General features: G+C 52.6%; 1 protein-coding gene across 1 annotated transcript in view; it reads left to right on the forward strand.

Moving 5' to 3' along the window:
- Positions 1–17,807, forward strand: part of GAK (cyclin G associated kinase) — an 86,050-nt gene that overhangs the window by 6,573 nt on the left and 61,670 nt on the right. The window contains exons 2-4 of the mRNA XM_050790721.1: positions 11,804–11,865; positions 12,670–12,729; positions 13,480–13,594. Of these exons, the coding sequence (XP_050646678.1) occupies positions 11,804–11,865; positions 12,670–12,729; positions 13,480–13,594 (237 nt within the window). The remainder of the gene's footprint in view (positions 1–11,803; positions 11,866–12,669; positions 12,730–13,479; positions 13,595–17,807) is intronic.

The raw sequence follows: 17,807 nt of genomic DNA on the forward strand, positions 1-17,807 counted from the left end.
GCTCTGCAGGCTGGAAGTCCAGGCACAAGGCGCCGGCAGATCTGGTGTCTGGTGAGGGTCCAGCACCTTCTTGCTGTGTCCTCACAGGGCGAAAGCGGTGAGGGAGTGCTCTCTGGGGCTTCCTTTATTAGGGCAGTAATCCCAGTCCTGAGGGCTCCACCTTCATGGCCTAATCACCCCCAAGGAGGCCCCACCTCCTAACACCATCACTTTGGGTATTAGGATTTCACACAGGAATTTTGGAAGGGACACATTCACTCTGTAGTGTGGTGAATTATGTGTGTATTGAAAGTGTTGGTGTGTAGTATTTTGTTAGAAAAGTGTCTTTCTTAAAAGCAGCCAAGTTGATTAAAAAAGATACTCAGATCTGCCTGTAGTGGTCCTGTGCTGACCTCACTGTCCCCCGGCACTCTGCACTGTCCCCAGCGTGCCCCGTGCATCCTACACCCATCCTGGTGAGAGGCGTCCTCAGCCCCTTGCATGGACGCTGGTGGCTAACCCAGCTCTGCTCATGGGGCCTGCAAGCTGCTCGGGGGCAGCAGACTCTAGCGTCCCGAGTCCTTGGAGTGTCCCCTGGGTGTTGGTTTTATTTGGGAATTTTGATGGGATTAGAAAGTATCAAGCTTTGATTTGTGCCTTTCTGAGTAGTGAGTTTGATAACGCTTGTTTGCTGCTCAACCTCCCCTTCTGGCTTTGCACATTCATATCCTGTGCCTGTTATTTTTTTATAACGCTTATTTGTTGCTCAACCTCCCCTTCTGGCTTTGCACATTCATATCCTGTGCCTGTTATTTTTTTATTTTTATTTTTTTTGAGATGGAGTCTTGCTCTGTTGCCCAGGCTGGAGTGCAGTGGTGTAATCTCAGCTCACAGCAACCTCCTCCTCCTAGGTTCAAGAGATTCTCGTGTCTTAACCTCCCAAGTAGCTGGGATTACAGGCACGTGCCACTACACCAGGCTAATTTTTGTTTTTTGTTTTTTGTTTTTGAAATGGAGTCTCGCTCTGTCGCCCAGGCTGGAGTGCAGTGGCGTGATCTCGGCTCACTGCAAGCTCCGCCTCCCGGGTTCACGCCATTCTCCTGCCTCAGCCTCCTGTAATTTTTGTATTTTTAATAGAGACAGGGTTTCGCCATATTGGCCAGGCTGGCCTCGAACTCCTGACTTCAGGTGATCTGCCTTCCTTGGCCCCCCAAAGTGCTGGGATTGCAGGCAGGAGCCGCTGCCCCCGGCCTGTTTTTCTTTTAGTTAAAGAAATTTAAATTATTATGGACATAACACTAAAATATGTTGAATTTAAGTGCTTTGACAAGTGCTTTTCCCTGCGTAGCTAAACACCTGTTGCAATGGAGGACAGTCAAGTTACTCCAGAAACTTCTTGCACCCCGTTCCAGTCATCCTTCCCTCACCTGGCCAGGTGAGCCCTTGCTCCTGGCTTCGGCTCACCATGACTGGTTTTGCTGTCATGACCATTGTGAATGTCAAATCCTACCCTGTGTGCTTTTCTGGCTGGCTGCTTTTCTTGACGTTCGTAGTTTTGAAGTTTCCTTGTGATGTTTGTATCAGAAATGTGTTCCGTTTATTGCTGAGTTGGATTCAGTTTGTGTGGATGTACCACAGCTTTTAAATCCACTCACTTCTTGATAGATGTTTGGGTTTCCATTTTGGGCTATTGTAATAGTCCGTTCTCACACTGCATAAAGAAATACCTGAGATTGGGTGATTTGTGAGGAAAAGAGGTGTAATTGGGTCACTGTTCCTCAGGCTGTATGGGAAGCATGGCTTGGGAGGCCTCAGGAGACTCTCAGTCCTGGTGGAAGGCAAAGGGGAGGCAGGGAAGAGAGTGAGGGGGAGGTGCCGCACTTTCAGGCAACCAGATCTCACAGGAGAGCACCCACTATCCTGAGAGCAGCCCCCGGGGTGGCGGGGGAACGCCACCCTCATGACCCAGTCAGATCTCACTATCCTGAGAGCAGCCCCTGCCCCAACTCCGTCCTCATGACCCAATCAGATCTCACTATCCCGAGGCAGCACCCCCCCCCAACTCTGTCCTCATGACCCAACCAGATCTCACTATCCTGAGAGCAGCCCCCCGCGGGTGTGTGGGGAGGATTCCCTCCCCAGTGTCTAACCAGATCTCACAGGAGAGCACCCACTATCCTGAGAGCAGCCCCCGGGGTGGCGGGGGAACGCCACCCTCATGACCCAATCAGATCTCACTATCCTGAGAGCAGCCCCCGCCCCAACTCCGTCCTCATGACCCAATCAGATCTCACTATCCCGAGGCAGCACCCCCCCAACTCCGTCCTCATGACCCAATCAGATCTCACTATCCCGAGGCAGCACCCCCCCCAACTCCGTCCTCATGACCCAATCAGATCTCACTATCCCGAGGCAGCACCCCCCCCCCCCCCAACTCCGTCCTCTTGACCCAATCAGATCTCACTATCCTGAGAACAGCCCCCGCCCCAACTCTGTCCTCATGACCCAATCAGATCTCACTATCCTGAGAACAGCCCCCGCCCCAACTCTGTCCTCATGACCCAATCAGATCTCACTATCCTGAGAACAGCCCCCGCCCCAACTCTGTCCTCATGACCCAATCAGATCTCACTATCCCGAGGCAGCACCCCCCCCCCCAACTCCGTCCTCATGACCCAATCAGATCTCACTATCCCGAGGCAGCACCCCCCCCAACTCCGTCCTCATGACCCAATCAGATCTCACTATCCCGAGGCAGCACCCCCCCCCCCCCAACTCCGTCCTCTTGACCCAATCAGATCTCACTATCCTGAGAACAGCCCCCGCCCCAACTCCGTCCTCATGACCCAATCAGATCTCACTATCCTGAGAACAGCCCCCGCCCCAACTCCACCCTCATGACCCAACCAGATCTCACTATCCTGAGAGCAGCCCCCCGGCGGGTGTGTGGGGAGGACTCCCTCCCCAGTGTCTAACCGGATCTCACAGGAGAGCACTCACTATCCTGAGAGCAACCCCCGGGTGGAACTCCGTCCCCATGATCCAGTCACCTCCCACCAGGCCTCTCCTCCAACATTGGGGGTCGCAGGTGAACAGGAGATTTGCGTGGGGACACAGATCCAAACTGTATCCACTGTTACGAATAAAGATCCAAATCATATCTGCTGTTACGAATAAAGTCGCTGAGAACATTTTTTTCCAAGTCTTTTTGTGCACATGTGTTTTCCTTTGTCTTGGGTAAAAAATACCAAGGAGTAGGATTGCCGATTTAGAGATTGGATTTAGGTTGAACTTCACATGAAACAACCAAATCTCTTTCCACAGCAGCTGCACCATTTTGCATTTCCACCAGCCACACTGCAGAGTTCCTGGCGCTCCACTTCCTCACCAGTGTTTCTTGTGGTCTTTCAGTTTGATTGCATCCATTCTGGTGGGTGTGCAGTGGCATCGATCTCATTGTGATTTCATTGGAATTTCTCTGATGATAATGATGTTCAGCAATGGTTTTTTTGTTTGTTTGTTTTGAGACAGAGTCGTGCCCAGGCTAGAGTGCAGTGGCACCATCTTGGCTCACTGCAAGCTCCACTTCCCAGGTTCAAGCAATTCTCCTGCCTCAGCCTCCCAAGTAGCTGGGATTACAGGCGTGCACCACCAGGCGTGTATTTTGTGTATTGTAGTAGAGATGGGGTTTCACTGTGTTGGTCAGGCTGGTCTCAAACTCCTGCCTTGGCCTCCCAAAATGCTGGGATTACTGACATGAGCCACCGCGCCTGACCTTTTTGTCCGTTTTTTATTGGGCAGGAGTTGGGAGAGTCTCTGCTTATTTTGGATACAGGTCTTATGTTTACATATTTGTATAATTTATGTGAGAAAGAGAAGGCAAGCCTTAGCTGTGGTCACTCTGCTGTCTCAGGCCAGGCTGCCCCAGGGAACCTGGGCCTTGAGATCTGGCCTGGCCTGAGCATTTGATGTCTTTGTGCCTCCACTCCCCACCCCTGCACTCCCTGCGCTTGAGATGAGGTCTTGCTCTGTTGCCCAGGCTGGAGTGCAGTGGCACAGTCATGGCTCACTGCAGTCTTGAACTCCTGGGCTCAAGCAGTCCTCCCATCTCAGCCTCCCAGGTAGCTGGGACCACAGGCACTGACCACCACGCCTGGCTAATTTTTAATTTATTTCTGGTAGAGATGGAGTCTTGTTAGGCTTCCTGTAGGCTGTTCTCAGAACTCCTGGGCTCAAGTGATTCTCCCACCTCAGCCTCCCAAAGTGCTGGGATTGCAGGTGTGAGCCACTGTGCCTGGCCTGTGCCTGTTTCTTAATTGGCAAACTATGTGCAGTAAAAGGTGTACGACAGGGTCTTGGAGGTTCCTGGCATGCCCTTCTTTAATGTTTTATACATTACTGTTATTTTAAAATAAACTGTATTGTTTTGAGTTCCTTGTCAGTTCCCACGCAGCTGTGAGAAAAGATGGAGATCTTTTATATTTCAGACCCTTGCCCAGTTTCCCCATTGGTGACGATCGGGATGCCGACCCTGGTGCAGGTGAAGCTGTGGAAGGCTCCATCCCCACAGGGAGCCCTGGTGCCACCTCTCACAGCCTCGCCATTTCCTTAGCCCTGGAAACCTCTAGTGTTTGCTCTGTGTGTGATTTTGTCATCCGAAGGATGCTGTGTAAGGGGAAGTGCGGAATTCTTCAGGCGGTTGTGTGTGTCAGTAGCTCGTTTCCTGTGGCGAGACTCCTCTGTGTGAATGTGCGCGGCTTGCCCAGCCAGCCACCCGTGGAAGGACATCTGGCTGTTTCCGGTTTTGGCTATTACAAATAAAGCTGCTGTGACACTCGCATATGGGTTTTTGTGTGAATATACGTTTTCATTTCTGGGGTAAATGTCTAAGAGTGCAGTTGCTGGTTCACGTGTGGTAATTATGTGTTTAGTTTGTTAGAAAACTGCCAGATTGTTTCTTGAGTGGCCATACATTCCCACCAGCAATGTAGGAGCGTATCAGCCTGGTTAGACTGCCGTAACAAAATACTCCAGACTGAGTGGGGGAGCAGTAGAAATTCAGTCTCGCAGTTCTGGAGGCTTGAAGGCCAAGAGCAAGATGCTATCAGTGCTGATTCCTGGAGAGGCCTCTCTTGCTGGTTTGCAGATGCCGCAATTTTTTTTTTTTTTTTTTTTTTTTTGTTTGTTCTTTGAGATGGAGTCTCGCCCTGTCACCCAGGCTGGAGTGCAGTGGCGCGATCTCGGCTCACCGCAGCCTCCGCCTCCCGGGTTCAAGCAGTTCTCTGCCTCAGCCTCCCGAGCAGCTGGGATTGCAGGCGCCCACCACCATGCTCTGCTGATTTTTGTGGTTTTAGTAGAGACAGGGTTTCACCATATTGCCCAGGTTGGTCTCAAACTCCTGACCTCAAGTGATCCGCCCGCCTCGGCCTCCGAAAGTGCTGGGATTACAGGCCTGAGCCACCGCGCACGGCTGGTGCTGCCTTTTTGCTGAGGGGATGCTGACATCTCTGGTGTCTTCATCTTACAAGGACAGCAGTCCTATTGGATTAGGGCCCCACTCATAGGACCTTATTTATCCTTAATGACTTCAGGCCCGTCTCCACATAGGGTCACATCTGGGGCTTCCGCAGACGCACTTTGGGGGCACACAGTTCAGTCCGTAACAGTGAGTTTCTCTTTATACTCCCCAGCATTTGGCGTCGTCATTTTTATTGTGATCCTCGTGATACATGTGTAGTGATACCTCCTTGTGGCTTTGATTTGCATTTTCCCAATAGCTTGGGAGTGCTTCTTTGCCATCTGCATATCTTCAGTGGTAAAATGTCGGTTCACGTCTTTTGCGCACTTTCTAATTATGTTTTTTTGACCAAGTTTTGAGTGTTCTTTATTGTAGATACAAGTCCTTCGTAGACACGGGGTTTTCTTTTTTTTTTTTTTTTTTTTTTTTTTTTTTTGAGACTGAGTCTGGCTCTGTTGCCCAGGCTGGAGTGCAGTGGCCGGATCTCAGCTCACTGCAAACTCCGCCTCCCGGGTTTACGCCATTCTCCTGCCTCAGCCTCCGGAGTAGCTGGGACCACAGGCGCCCACCACCTCGCCCGGCTAGTTTTTTGTATTTTTTAGTAGAGACGGGGTTTCACCGTGTTAGCCAGGATGGTCTCGATCTCCTGACCTTGTGATCCGCCCGTCTCGGCCTCCCAAAGTGCTGGGATTACAGGCTTGAGCCACCGCGCCCGGCCGACACGGGGTTTTCAAGTATCTTTTCCTAGACTGCAGCTTGTCTCTTCATGCCCTAAACAGGGTCTTTTTGGACGCAAACTCAGACCAGTTAATTAAAAACCAAAACTGGGTCTTTTGCACATCCAAAGTTTTTCATTGTGAAGTCTGATTTATTGTTTTTTCCTTTTATGAATCACGCCTTGTCACAGCTAAGGATTCTTAGCACATTATCTTAAGGATTTGTCTCCTTTGTTTTTCTGAAAGTTTTAAACCTTCACAGTTGTGCATTTATGTCTGTGTTTATTTTGATGAATTACTGTGTGTGGCTGACATTTACATGGAGCTCATAGTCCGGCACCATTTGTGGATCTTCCATGGGGTTGCTTCTGTGCCTCTGTCAGAAATCATCTGGATGGGCCGGGCGCGGTGGCTCAGGCCTGTAATCCCAGCACTTCGGGAGGCCAAGGCACCTGAAGCCAGGAGTTCGAGACCAACCTGGGCAACATGGTGAAACCCCATCTCTACTAAAAATACAAAAATTAGCTGGGTGTAGTGACGCATGTCTGCAGTCCCAGCTACTGGGGAGGCTGAGGCAAGAGGATCACTTGAGCCTGGGAGGCAGAGACTGCAGTCAACTGAGATTGTGCCACTGCACTCCAGCCTGGGTGACAAAGCGAGACTCCGTCACAAAAAACAAAAACAACAACAGGCCGGGCGTGGTGGCTCACACCTATAATCCCAGTACTTTGGGCGGCCGAGGCAGGTGGGTCATTTGAGGTCAGGAGATCAAGACCAGCCTGACCAACATGGAGAAACCCCATCTCTACTAAAAATACAAAAAATTAGCCAGTTGTGCTGGTGGGCATCTGTAATCTCAGCTACTCGGGAGGCTGAGACAGGAAAATCGCTTGAACTTGGGAGGCAGACGTTGCAGTGAGCTGAGATCACACCACTGCACTCCAGCCTGGGTGGCAGAGCAAGACTCCATCTCAAAAAAAAAAGACAAAAAACCAACAACAAAAAAGCACAGCATCACTGATGTTACCTTTAACATCTCTAACGCAGTATCACTCATAGTGCAGGGAAAGCGTAAGGAAGATGAGCAGGAAGGACGTGCTTCATGTGGTGGATTGGAACTAAGCAGCGGGTGTGGCTGGAGAGGAGGAGGCTGGCGAGGCACCCAGAAGACCTGTGGCCCTGCTGAGGCCGTGCGGCGCTGAGGCCTCCTTCTGCCCTGCTAAGGCTGTGCGCTGAGGCCTCCTTCTGCCCTGCTAAGGCCGTGCGGTGCTGAGGCCTCCTTCTGCCCTGCTAAGGCTGTGTGGTGCTGATCTGCCCTGCTATGGCCATGCGGTGCTGAGGCCTCCTTCTGCCCTGCTAAGGCCGTGCGGTGCTGAGGCCTTTCGAGCCTTCTGCCTTTCCAGTCATGGCATCTGAAAATGAAGGGAGTTTTAGTTCCTCCTTTTTTTCATGTTTAATCTATTTTTTAATTGACAGATAAAATTGATGTCTTTGTCATGTACACGATGATGTTTTGAAGTATATCTGCATCGTGGAATGACCACATCTAGCTAGTTAACACGTGTACTGCGTCATAGTCATCAGTTTGGGGGCATTTTTCAAGAACGTAATCTCTCGTTACTAACTGTCTAGTCACCATGTCGTACAGTGGTCTCTTGAGCTTACTCTTCCTAGCTAACTGAAGTTTTGTATCTTTTATTAGTTTTTCCTTTTTGATCTTTATGCCTTTTATTAATTTTTCTAGCTTTCTTGCATTAACTAGGATTTCCAGTAAATTGTCGTCTACCGGTGCTGAGAGCAGACGTCTTGCCTTGTTCCTGGTCTTAGCAAGAAAGCACGATTAAGTCTTATGTTAGATGTCAGTTTTTTGTAGTTGTCATTTCTAAATTTTGTTGGTGATCCAATGTTCCCCATTCTGCTAATGTCGTTTACTACAGTGATTGATTTTTTTTAATGTTACACCAACCTTGCATTCCTGGGATGAATCCCACCTGGTCATGACGTATTATCCTTATGATGTTTTGCCGGAATCAACTTGCTAGTATTTTCTTGAGGATTTTTTGTGTCTGTGCTCATGAGTGATCTCTTTCCTTAATTTGGTCTTTATACCCTCTTTGGTTAGTGTTACGCCAACCTCAAGAAATGGGCTGGGAACTCTTCTCCTCTCTCTAATGAAAGACTGTTTATAAGCTTGTTGTGATTTCTTCCTTAAGTGTTTGATGTAATTTAGCAGCAGAGCCATCTGTTTTCTATTTTCTATTTCATGGATTTCCATTTACTTCCTTTCATCTGTGTTTTTCCCCACAGATTGATTTATTATTTAAATATTTTAACAGTTGCGTTGAGATAAAAATGAGATATACAGGCTGCATGTTTTGAATGTTTGGGCTTGTGTCATGCATGTTTGTGTGTGTCACACACTGTGTCTGCCGCGCTAATCAAGGCAGCGGGCATGCACGTCGGCACCACATCTCCCTCCTCCCTGTGGTGACCCTTTGCCCTGCTTTCCTGTTTCCATCCCAGGAAACCACTGATTGACTTTCTGTTACTTATAGGTTTGTCTGCATTTTCTAGACTTTTCTGTACACAAAGCTGTAGGTATGTACTCTTTTTGGCCTGGCTTCTTTTACTCGGCATACTGCATTTTAGTGTGTCCTTCACGTTGTTGCGTGTAACAGCAGTTCCATCCTTTTTATTGCTGGGTAGTGTTACAGCTGTGGATAATTTGTTCACTCACCTGTTGATGGACATTTGGGTTGTTCCCGTTTTTAGGCTGTTGCGCATGAAGTTGCTGGGTACAAGTCTTTGTGCACACGCGTGCCCTCGTTTTTCTTGGGTAAATACACAACAGCGTAATGTCAGGGCTGGATTGTTGGTTTATGTTAACCTTTTTAAGAAACCGCCAATGATCATGAGGACAGGAGATCGAGACCATACTGGCTAACACAGTGAAACCCCGTCTCTACTAAAAAATATAAAACAAAATTAGCTGGACATGGTGGCCGGTGCCTGTAGTCCCAGCTACTTGGGAGGCAGAGGCAGGAGAATGGCGGGAACCCGGGAGGCAGAGCTTGCAGTGAGCCGAGATCATGCCACTGCACTCCAGCCTGGGCGACAGAGTGAGACTCCGTCTCAAAAAAAAAAAAAAAAAAGAAATCGCCAAAATGTTTTCCAGAGTGATTGTACCATTTTTCATTTCCAAAAGCTGTGCGTAAGCATTCCAGTCGCTCCACATCCTCAGCAGCACTTGGTCTGGGCGGTTTTTAAATGTTGGATGTTCTGTTAGGTGTGGAGTCCTATCTTAGCGGCTTCAGTTTGCATGTCTCTCATGGGCAGTGGTGCGACACGTTGTGTGCTTGTCACAAGTATGTCTTTGGTGATGTGTCTATTCATATCTTTTGCACATTAAAAATTCTGTTGTTTTCTGGGCGTGGCGGCTCACACCTGTAGTCCCAGCACTTCGGGAGGCTTCAGCCCTGGAGTTTAAGACCCACCTGGGCAACTTGGCAAAACCTCATCTCTACAAAAAATAAAGCAATTAGCCAGGTGTGGTGACACATGCCTGTAGCCCAGCTTCTTGGGAGGCTGAGGTGGGAGGATCACTTGAGCCCAGAGGTCAGGCAGTGGGTTGTGAGAGTTCCTCTGCAGTCCATCCCGGTGACAGAGTAGGACCCGTCTCAGAAGAAAAAAAATTGTTGTTGTTACTTGGATTTTTAAAATATTTTCTCAATAGAAGTCCTTTATTAGGTATATGATTTGCAAAACCTAGTAGTGATTTATCTTTTCATTCTCTGACCAGTGTATTTCAGAAAGCAGAAATTCCTAAAGTCCATTTGTGATTATTTTTCTTTTATGGGTCATGCTTTTGTGCTCTATCTAAAAAAATCTCTGCCTAACCGCGGGCATGTGAAAGCGCAGGTGGTTTTTGTACGTTGCTCTTACATTCGACAACCCGACAACCGTCCGGAATGCGTTTGTTAGTTACTGTAGCTTTTCTTTTGTAGATTTCACCAGATTTTCTACAGATAAAAATATTTTTACTTCTTTCTTTATCTGGATGCCTTTTATTTCTTTTTCTTGACTGATGGCACTGGCGAGAACTTCCTCACAGTGTCGACCCTCAGTGGTGAGAATGAGGATTCCTGCCTCCTTCCTGATTTTCGAGGGGAGGACCTGACTTTGCACCATCAAATGCAGCGTTCCTGTTGGTCTCTCAGGATGCCGTCTATCAGGCTGCGGAGGTTTCTTTCTGTTCCTCGTTTGCTGAGAGTTTCAAATTTCATGATGTGGTTTTTCCACTGCGGAAAGCTAAAAGAAAGCTAAGCAAATTAGACCCCAAAACAATAGAATTAAATTGATTTTCAAATGTTAAACCAAGTCTGCTCTTGATGTCTTATTGGGCTTGGTTCACTGTTTTATGAAGAATTCTTGGGTCCACGTTTGTGAATGATGTTGGTGCGTATTCTCTTTTATATCTTTTCCTCTTTTGGGCGTCGGAGAAGGAGGTCCCCTCTCTTGTTCTGGGTATTGGTGATCTGTCCTCTTCCTCTCTCTCTCTCTCTCTGGATCAGTCTGTCTAGAATTTATCAGTTTCCTTTGTCTTTAGAAACTGCTTGTGGTTTTGTTTTTCCCTTCTGTTGACCTCTGTTCTTAGGTTACTTGTTTCTGTCTCTGGAGTAGAGCAAGTGAAAGGCAGTGGTGTATGCACTGGGGCCGTGCACGCTGGGGCCGTGTGTGTGGGGCCGTGCACGCTGGGGCCATGTACGCTGGAGTTGTGCGTGTGGGGCCGTGCACACTGGGGCCGTGCGTAGGGGGCCGTGCACGCTGGGGCCGTGTGTGGGGGACCGTGCACGCTGGGGCCGTGTACTCTGGGGTTGTGTGTGTGGGTCTGTGCACGCTGGGGCCATGTACACTGGGGTTGTGCGTGTGGGGCCGTGCACACTGGGGCCGTGCGTGTGGGGCTTTGCACGCTGGGGCCATGCGTAGGGGGGCCGTGCACGCTGGGGCCGTGTACGCTGGGGTTGTGTGTGTGGGGCCGTGCACGCTGGGGCCGTGTCGGAGGGAGCTGTGCACGCTAGGGCCGTGCGTGTGGGGCCGTGCACGCTGGGGCTGTACGTGTGGGGCTGTGCACGCTGGGGCCGTGTGTGGGGGGCCATGTACGCTGGGGCCGTGTACGTTGGGGCTGTGGGGGTGGGGGCGTGTACACTGGGGCCATGTGTGGGGGGCCGTGTACGCTGGGGCTGTGGGGGGGGCGTGTACGCTGGGGCCATGTGTGGGGGGCTGTGTACGCTGGGCCTGTTGTGGGGGGGGCCGTGTACACTGGGGCTGTGTGTGGGGGGCTGTGCACGCTGGGGTTGTGTGTGTGGGGCTGTGCATGCTGGGGCCGTGCACACTGGGGCTGTGTGTGTGGGGCTGTGCACATTGGGGCCGTGTTGGGGGGAGGCGTGTACGGTGGGGCCGTTATGTTTTGTAGAAAACTGCTGGCCACAGCCACAAGTCAATTTGTATTTTAGTTAGTGAAGGTATTTTTTAAGCCTAATATGTTAAATAAAATCATAGCGTTAAACTGACAAGTCTTTTTAATTTTCAGGAGGGTTTGCATTTGTGTATGAAGCTCAAGATGTGGGGAGTGGCAGAGAGTATGCATTAAAGGTAATGAACCATTTAACACCTTCTCTGGATGTTTGACGTATATAAGGGAACTCTCTGGTGACAGTGTTTTCAGGGATGCGTCCCTGTTACTTTGTTTCCTTTTACAGCCCGGACATACTTGTCCCTTTTACTTCTGCTGAAACTCAGCAGTCTTGGGTGCTGCAGGAGCCTTGGTCTCTGGCTTTGGGCTTCGCACTCCTGTGGGCCCTGCCTGCCGTGTGGAGGGGGCTGTGCTGGGGGTGACCTCACGGTGAGGTCTGGGCCTCCATGTGCCAAAATAAGGGCTCTATGAATACAAGGAGTTTAAAAGCTGCTTGTAAGAAATATGTGTTGACAGCATGTCTGTAAATTGGGGTCACTGTGGGAGGGTCTGTACCGTGTGGTTTTGTCCTGAGACGTAAGAAGGTCCCATGTGCTGTCACCATGCTGGGCACCAGCGTGGCCCCCCGCCTTTGAGAGTGGGCACAAGTGGGCCTGTTCTGGCAGTGTGCACGCATGCCGCCCCCATGTCTACAGAGCGTCTCCACTCTGCCTTCTTGTCTGTCTCATTTTACTCTGGCCTGTTTGGAGGAAAGGCTCCCGTTTTTGCCTTTTCTTATGTCCTTGGATCACAAAGATCTTTCGAGGGTCTTGATCCCCTGTCGTGTTTTTACTTGGGTCAAAGGTGGAAATGCATGAAACAGGGGGAGCTGTATTGGACGCATTGCATTGCTCTCTCGCCTGCTTATGTCTGAGATGACGCATCGGGTGAAGTGGGAAGGTAAACTTTCTTTCATCTTTTGTGTGTGCTGTTTCCTGATACAGAGGCTATTATCCAATGAAGAGGAAAAGAACAGAGCCATCATTCAAGAAGTTTGTTTCATGGTATCCTTTTCCTGGAACCAGGAGCCAGCACGATGGCTTTGGCAGGCACAGGCCTGTGTCAAGCTGTGGCCGCCAGTGACCAAGAGGCTACTGTGTGACATTGTCTTTCATGTGTTAAAATCGGCTTTTTGCTTCTACCAAACTTATCTGTAGGCGACTTCTAGTAAGAAGCAGTTTTTTTCTGTTTCTTACTGCCAGGGTAGTAGTCAAAAGTTTCAGAAGTGTTGGGAATGGAGTTGTTCCTACCCAAGAGGTCTCCCTGCCCAGTGATGGGCCGGTCACCGCAGGGGAGGGGCCGGTCACCGCAGGGGAGGGGCCGGTGACTGCCCTCAGACTGCTTGTGTTTCCGCTCCTAGCTCTGTTCACTCAGAGAGCCCGCTGACTGCCTGAGTGCGGGTTCAGGTGGACATGGCCGCTCCGCAGCCTCCCTGCGCACAGCCCCTGAGGGCCCTGCCTCCTCCTGCTGGGCGCGGGATGGGCTTTGGTGTCGCTGTGGCCAGGTGTGTGTGGCCGGCGTGCCTGCCTTTGTCCCTGCCCTCTCCTGCGGCTTCTCCTGTCTCTGTCTGCCTTTCTTATGCTTGTGGTCATCCACCACTCTCTCCCTCATCTTCCGCTCTGACATCTAAAATTGTAAGGGGGTTCGAGTCAAGTATTCTGACTTCAGTGTCTTAATATTGTGTACATTTATTTTTAAGCACACGGAACTGTGTACATGGTTCTGCACATTCTCCTTTAACAAGACAACTGCAGAAAAAGCTTTCCGGCCACCCGAACATCGTACAGTTTTGTTCTGCAGCATCCATAGGAAAAGAGGAGTCGGACACGGGGCAGGCTGAGTTCCTCCTGCTCACAGAGCTCTGTAAAGGTAACGTCCTGTGAAGGCTGCCTTGGTGCTTCTAACCCAGCGGAGGCCGGCCTGGTGCCTCCTGACCTGGCCACACAGCTGTGAGACATGCCCAGCACCTTCTCTCAAGCTGTGTTGGTCTTAGCGGGAAGCGCGGGCAGCTGTCTGACAGGAGTTCTGTGAGAGGCCCACGCGGACGCCCCGTGAGCTCCCACCATCTGGGTGGGCCCCCTGTGTTGTCTCCTCGCAGAGCTGCGGGCAGCCAGAGAGCCGGGCTCCCATCCTGCCCGTCTCCAGTGGCAGCACGGGGTGGAGCATGGTGGCCTTCCGTGAGCAGCGTTGAGCAGGGTGGAGGAGTGTCTGTCCTTCTCAGGGCTCTGGGTTCCCAGCGGGGTGGAGCGCAGTGGCCTTCCGTGAGTGGTGTTGAGCAGGGGTGGAGGAGTGCTGCTGTCTGCCCTCGTCAGGGGCTCTGGAGTCTTGGCGAGGAGAGGAGAGGCTGCAGAGGTGGACAACTCCAGGTCCCTCTGGGTGCCCGACCTCATGAGGGTGGAGCCCAGGAAGATGGCAGAACGACTTCGTGGTCCGTTGGGCGGGACAGGAAGAGGGGCCAGCGAACTGGGGTGGTGCTTTCGGAGAGTCCTAGGGGCCGAGTGGGCTATGTGAGTGACTGCGGGGGATGTTGTGTTGGTGTCACTGGAGCCCACGCTGACTGGCCTGAGACCCGGCCTAGCCTTGCCGAGCTTCAGGCTGTGTCTGCAAAGGGGAATCAAGACCTGTGCCTGGGAGGGCGGCTCCACCCCCAGCCCCTGCCTCGTGCCGGTGCCCTCCAGAGCTCCTGGGCCAGGTGGCGAGGGGAAGCTGGGCACTCGGGGAGGCCTGAGAGCTGCGGCCTGGCCACTGAGGGGCAGTGACACCGGCGGCTCCCCTGCGTCTGTCACCCAGGCAGGGAGAGTGGGGACAGGAGAGGCTGGGAGCAGCAGGAGAGACGGGCAGGGAACCCCACAGAGGGAAGCCTGTGGAGAGGGCACCTGTAGTCGCCTGAGAGCTGTCGTCCAAAGCCAGCCCCTGCCCAGCCGCCAGGAGGAGCTGTTCCTGCGTGCGGGCTGGCGCAGGCCTGAGGGGACAGGTAGGGATGAGGCAGCAGGTTAGCGGAGGGGGCGGCAGGAGGGGCGTGTGTCCAGAAATGGAGGGCGAGCAGGGGTTTCTGAGCTGAGGGGGAGCCCCCGCACTGAGCAGGGCCCTGAGCTTCGTGGAAGGGGCCCTGTGCTTAGTGGAGCGGGGACTGCACTTAGTGGGGCGGGGGGACCTTTTGTGGGGAGCTTGCATTTAGTCAGGGGGCCCTGAGCTTAATGGAGGGGGGACTGCGCTTAGCGGGGTGGGGGACCCTTGCTTTGTGGGGGGCCTGCATTTAGTTGGGGGGCCCTGAGCTTGAGAGAGGACTGCGCGTAGCCGGGGGGGCTCTGTACTGCCGAGGGAAGGTGTCCCTGTGCTATGCTGGGGTAGCCCTGAGTGAGGGAGGGTGGACTGTGGGTTGTGAGCTGCTGCCCTGCCCTGAGTGAGGGAGGGTGGACTGTGGGGTGTGAGCTGCTGCCCTGCCCTGAGTGAGGGAGGGTGGACTGTGGGGTGTGAGCTGCTGCCCTGCCCTGAGTGAGGGAGGGTGGACTGTGGGGTGTGAGCTGCTGCCCTGCCCTGAGTGAGGGAGGGTGGACTGTGGGGTGTGAGCTGCTTGGACGTATCGACTGCACCTGTGAGTGCCCTGTCGGGCAGGGTCTCCTCTCTGCAGCTGTGCCTGGGCGGAGCTGGGTGAGACCTGACTGCCTGCGGGCCCCTGGCTCTGCCCATGCTCCTCTGCCTGGAGGCCCCACCTGGCCCTTCCTTGGTGCCACGCCTGGCAGCTGGCCCAGGCCCCTCTGCGGCCCTCCAGCGCCTGTTGCCAGGGTTGTCCTGATGTGGGTGGCGAATGGGTGCTTGTCGTGGCCGAGAAGTCTCGGGGGTGGGAGGCGGGCAGAGCCGCCTGAGGGCTGAGGAGATGCTGCCAGGTAGCCTCAGTTCCTCAGCTGACACTGTGGGGATGTGCCGCTCATGTTTCTCAACATTGTGTTCTGCAACGTCAAACCTGGGGAAAATTTGAAGGCAGCACAGGGGGCATCCACTGTCCACTACCTGCTCGTGGGGTTCCCCAGACTTGAGCGTGTCCCACGGCGGCTTTCCCTCTCTCCTTTCTAACCATTTAAAAAAAAATCCCAGACATCAAGACCAGAAAGTCTCATAACCCTATACAGCCTGAGAGAAATTCCATGACGGCCACCGCTGTTTGTGCGCCTGAGAAGATCCTCGCGATGTGGTGAGGCTGTGCAGTGTCATCTGTGCTGGGTCCTTCCTGTCCCTGTTTCCCCATCCCTGTCTCCCTGGTCCCTGACACGTCACTCCCAGCCCCTCCCGTGCGTACATGCAGTCCATGCTGGGCTGTGTCCCCCGCCCCTGACATGTCACTCCCAGCCCCTCCCGTGCGTACATGCAGTCCATGCTGGGCTGTGTCCCCCGTCCCTGACACGCCGCTCCCAGCCCCTCCCGTGCGTCCTTGCAGTCCATGCTGAGCTGTCTCCCCGCCCCTGACATGTCACTCCCAGCCCCTCCCGTGCGTACATGCAGTCTGTGCTGGGCTGTGTCCCCCGCCCCTGACACGTCGCTCCCAGCCCGTCCCGTGCGTACATGCAGTCCATGCTGGGCTGTCTCCCCGTCCCTGACACGTCGCTCCCAGCCCGTCCCATGTGTACATGCAGTCTGTGCTGGGCTGTGTCCCCCGCCCCTGACATGTCGCTCCCAGCCCCTCCCATGCATCCAGGCAGTCCGTGCTGGGCTGTCTCCCCCGTCCCTGACACACCACCCCCAGCCCTTCCTGTGCGCACACCAAGGCCTCGTCAAGGCTGCTTTGTGTGGTCGGTTGAGGTGTCTGTCTGTCAGTCTCTGTTGTCCATGGCACTTTTTTCTCTGGATGTCCCTGGCCTTGGACACCAGCTCCTGGGCTGTGCTTCCAGGGCCTCCCACAGAGCTGGGAGGTGCTGAAACCGGCGGGATGCAGATTCCTCCGGCGCACGCGTCACACCATAGGGCCTCCCGCTCGTGGTGTTACTCGTTGTCAGTTTTCATTATAAAAGAATACGTGCTCACTGACAAAATACAAATAACACAGAGTTAGGCCAGGCGTGGTGGCTCACGCCTGTAATCCCAGCACTTTGGGAGGCTGAGGTGGGTGGATCACTTGAGTCCAGGAGTTCGAGACCAGCCTGACCAGCATGGCGAAACCCTGTCTCTTTTGTATTGTAAAAATACAAAAATTAGCCAGGCATGGTAGCGGCTGCCTGTAATCCCAGCTACTCGGGAGGCTGAGGCAGGAGAGTCGCTTGAACCCGGGAGGCGGAGGTTGCAGTGAGCCAAGATCATGCCACTGCACTCCAGCCTGAGTGACAGAGCAAGACTCCATCTCAAAAAAAAGAAAAACCCAGCAACAACCCAGAGTTGTATGGGTGCTTATAAAACTGGGATTTTACTTTATATAATTTTCCTTTTTAAAAATTTACCATTATCAGGCATGTTTTTTTTGGAGACAGGGTCTTGCTCTGTTGCCCAAGCTGGAGTGCAATGGTTCATAGCTCACTGTAGCTTCAAACTCCTGGGCTCAAGCGATCCTCCCGCCTTAGCCTCTGGAGTAGCAGGGACTATAGGCATGCACCACCATGCCCAGCTAATTTTAAAGAATAAATTTTTCTTAGAGACAGAGTCTCACCATGTTGCCAGGCTGGTCTTGAACGCGTGAGCTCAAGCAATCCGCCCATCTTGACCTCCTGTAGCACTGGGATTACAGGTGTTGGCCACTGTGCCTGGCTAAGTTTTGTATTTTCGTAGAGATGGTGTCTCACTGTGTTGCCCAGGCTGGTCTTGAACTCCTGGGCTCAAGTGATCCTCCCGCTGAGGCCTCCTGAGGTGCTGAGATCGCTGGCGAGGGCGCCCTGCTCAGGTGTCTTTCCACACAGCGCGGTCGCTTCGTGCCATCCAGAAGGCTGCTTGGTTTTCCTGGTGTGGATGCATCACTGCGTCTTCTGTTCGAGGCCCGTGGGCTTCTTCCTGGGGCTGCAGCCTGCCTGCTGTGAGCCTTGCCCCACCCTCTGCCCAGCATACTTGGGGCAACTTGAATAAAGGCCAGATGGGGCTTCCTGTTGGTCTAGTGATGGAT

The sequence above is a fragment of the Macaca thibetana genome, chromosome 5 (genome assembly GCF_024542745.1).
Source record: "Macaca thibetana thibetana isolate TM-01 chromosome 5, ASM2454274v1, whole genome shotgun sequence".
In the NCBI taxonomy this organism is placed as follows: domain Eukaryota; kingdom Metazoa; phylum Chordata; class Mammalia; order Primates; family Cercopithecidae; genus Macaca; species Macaca thibetana.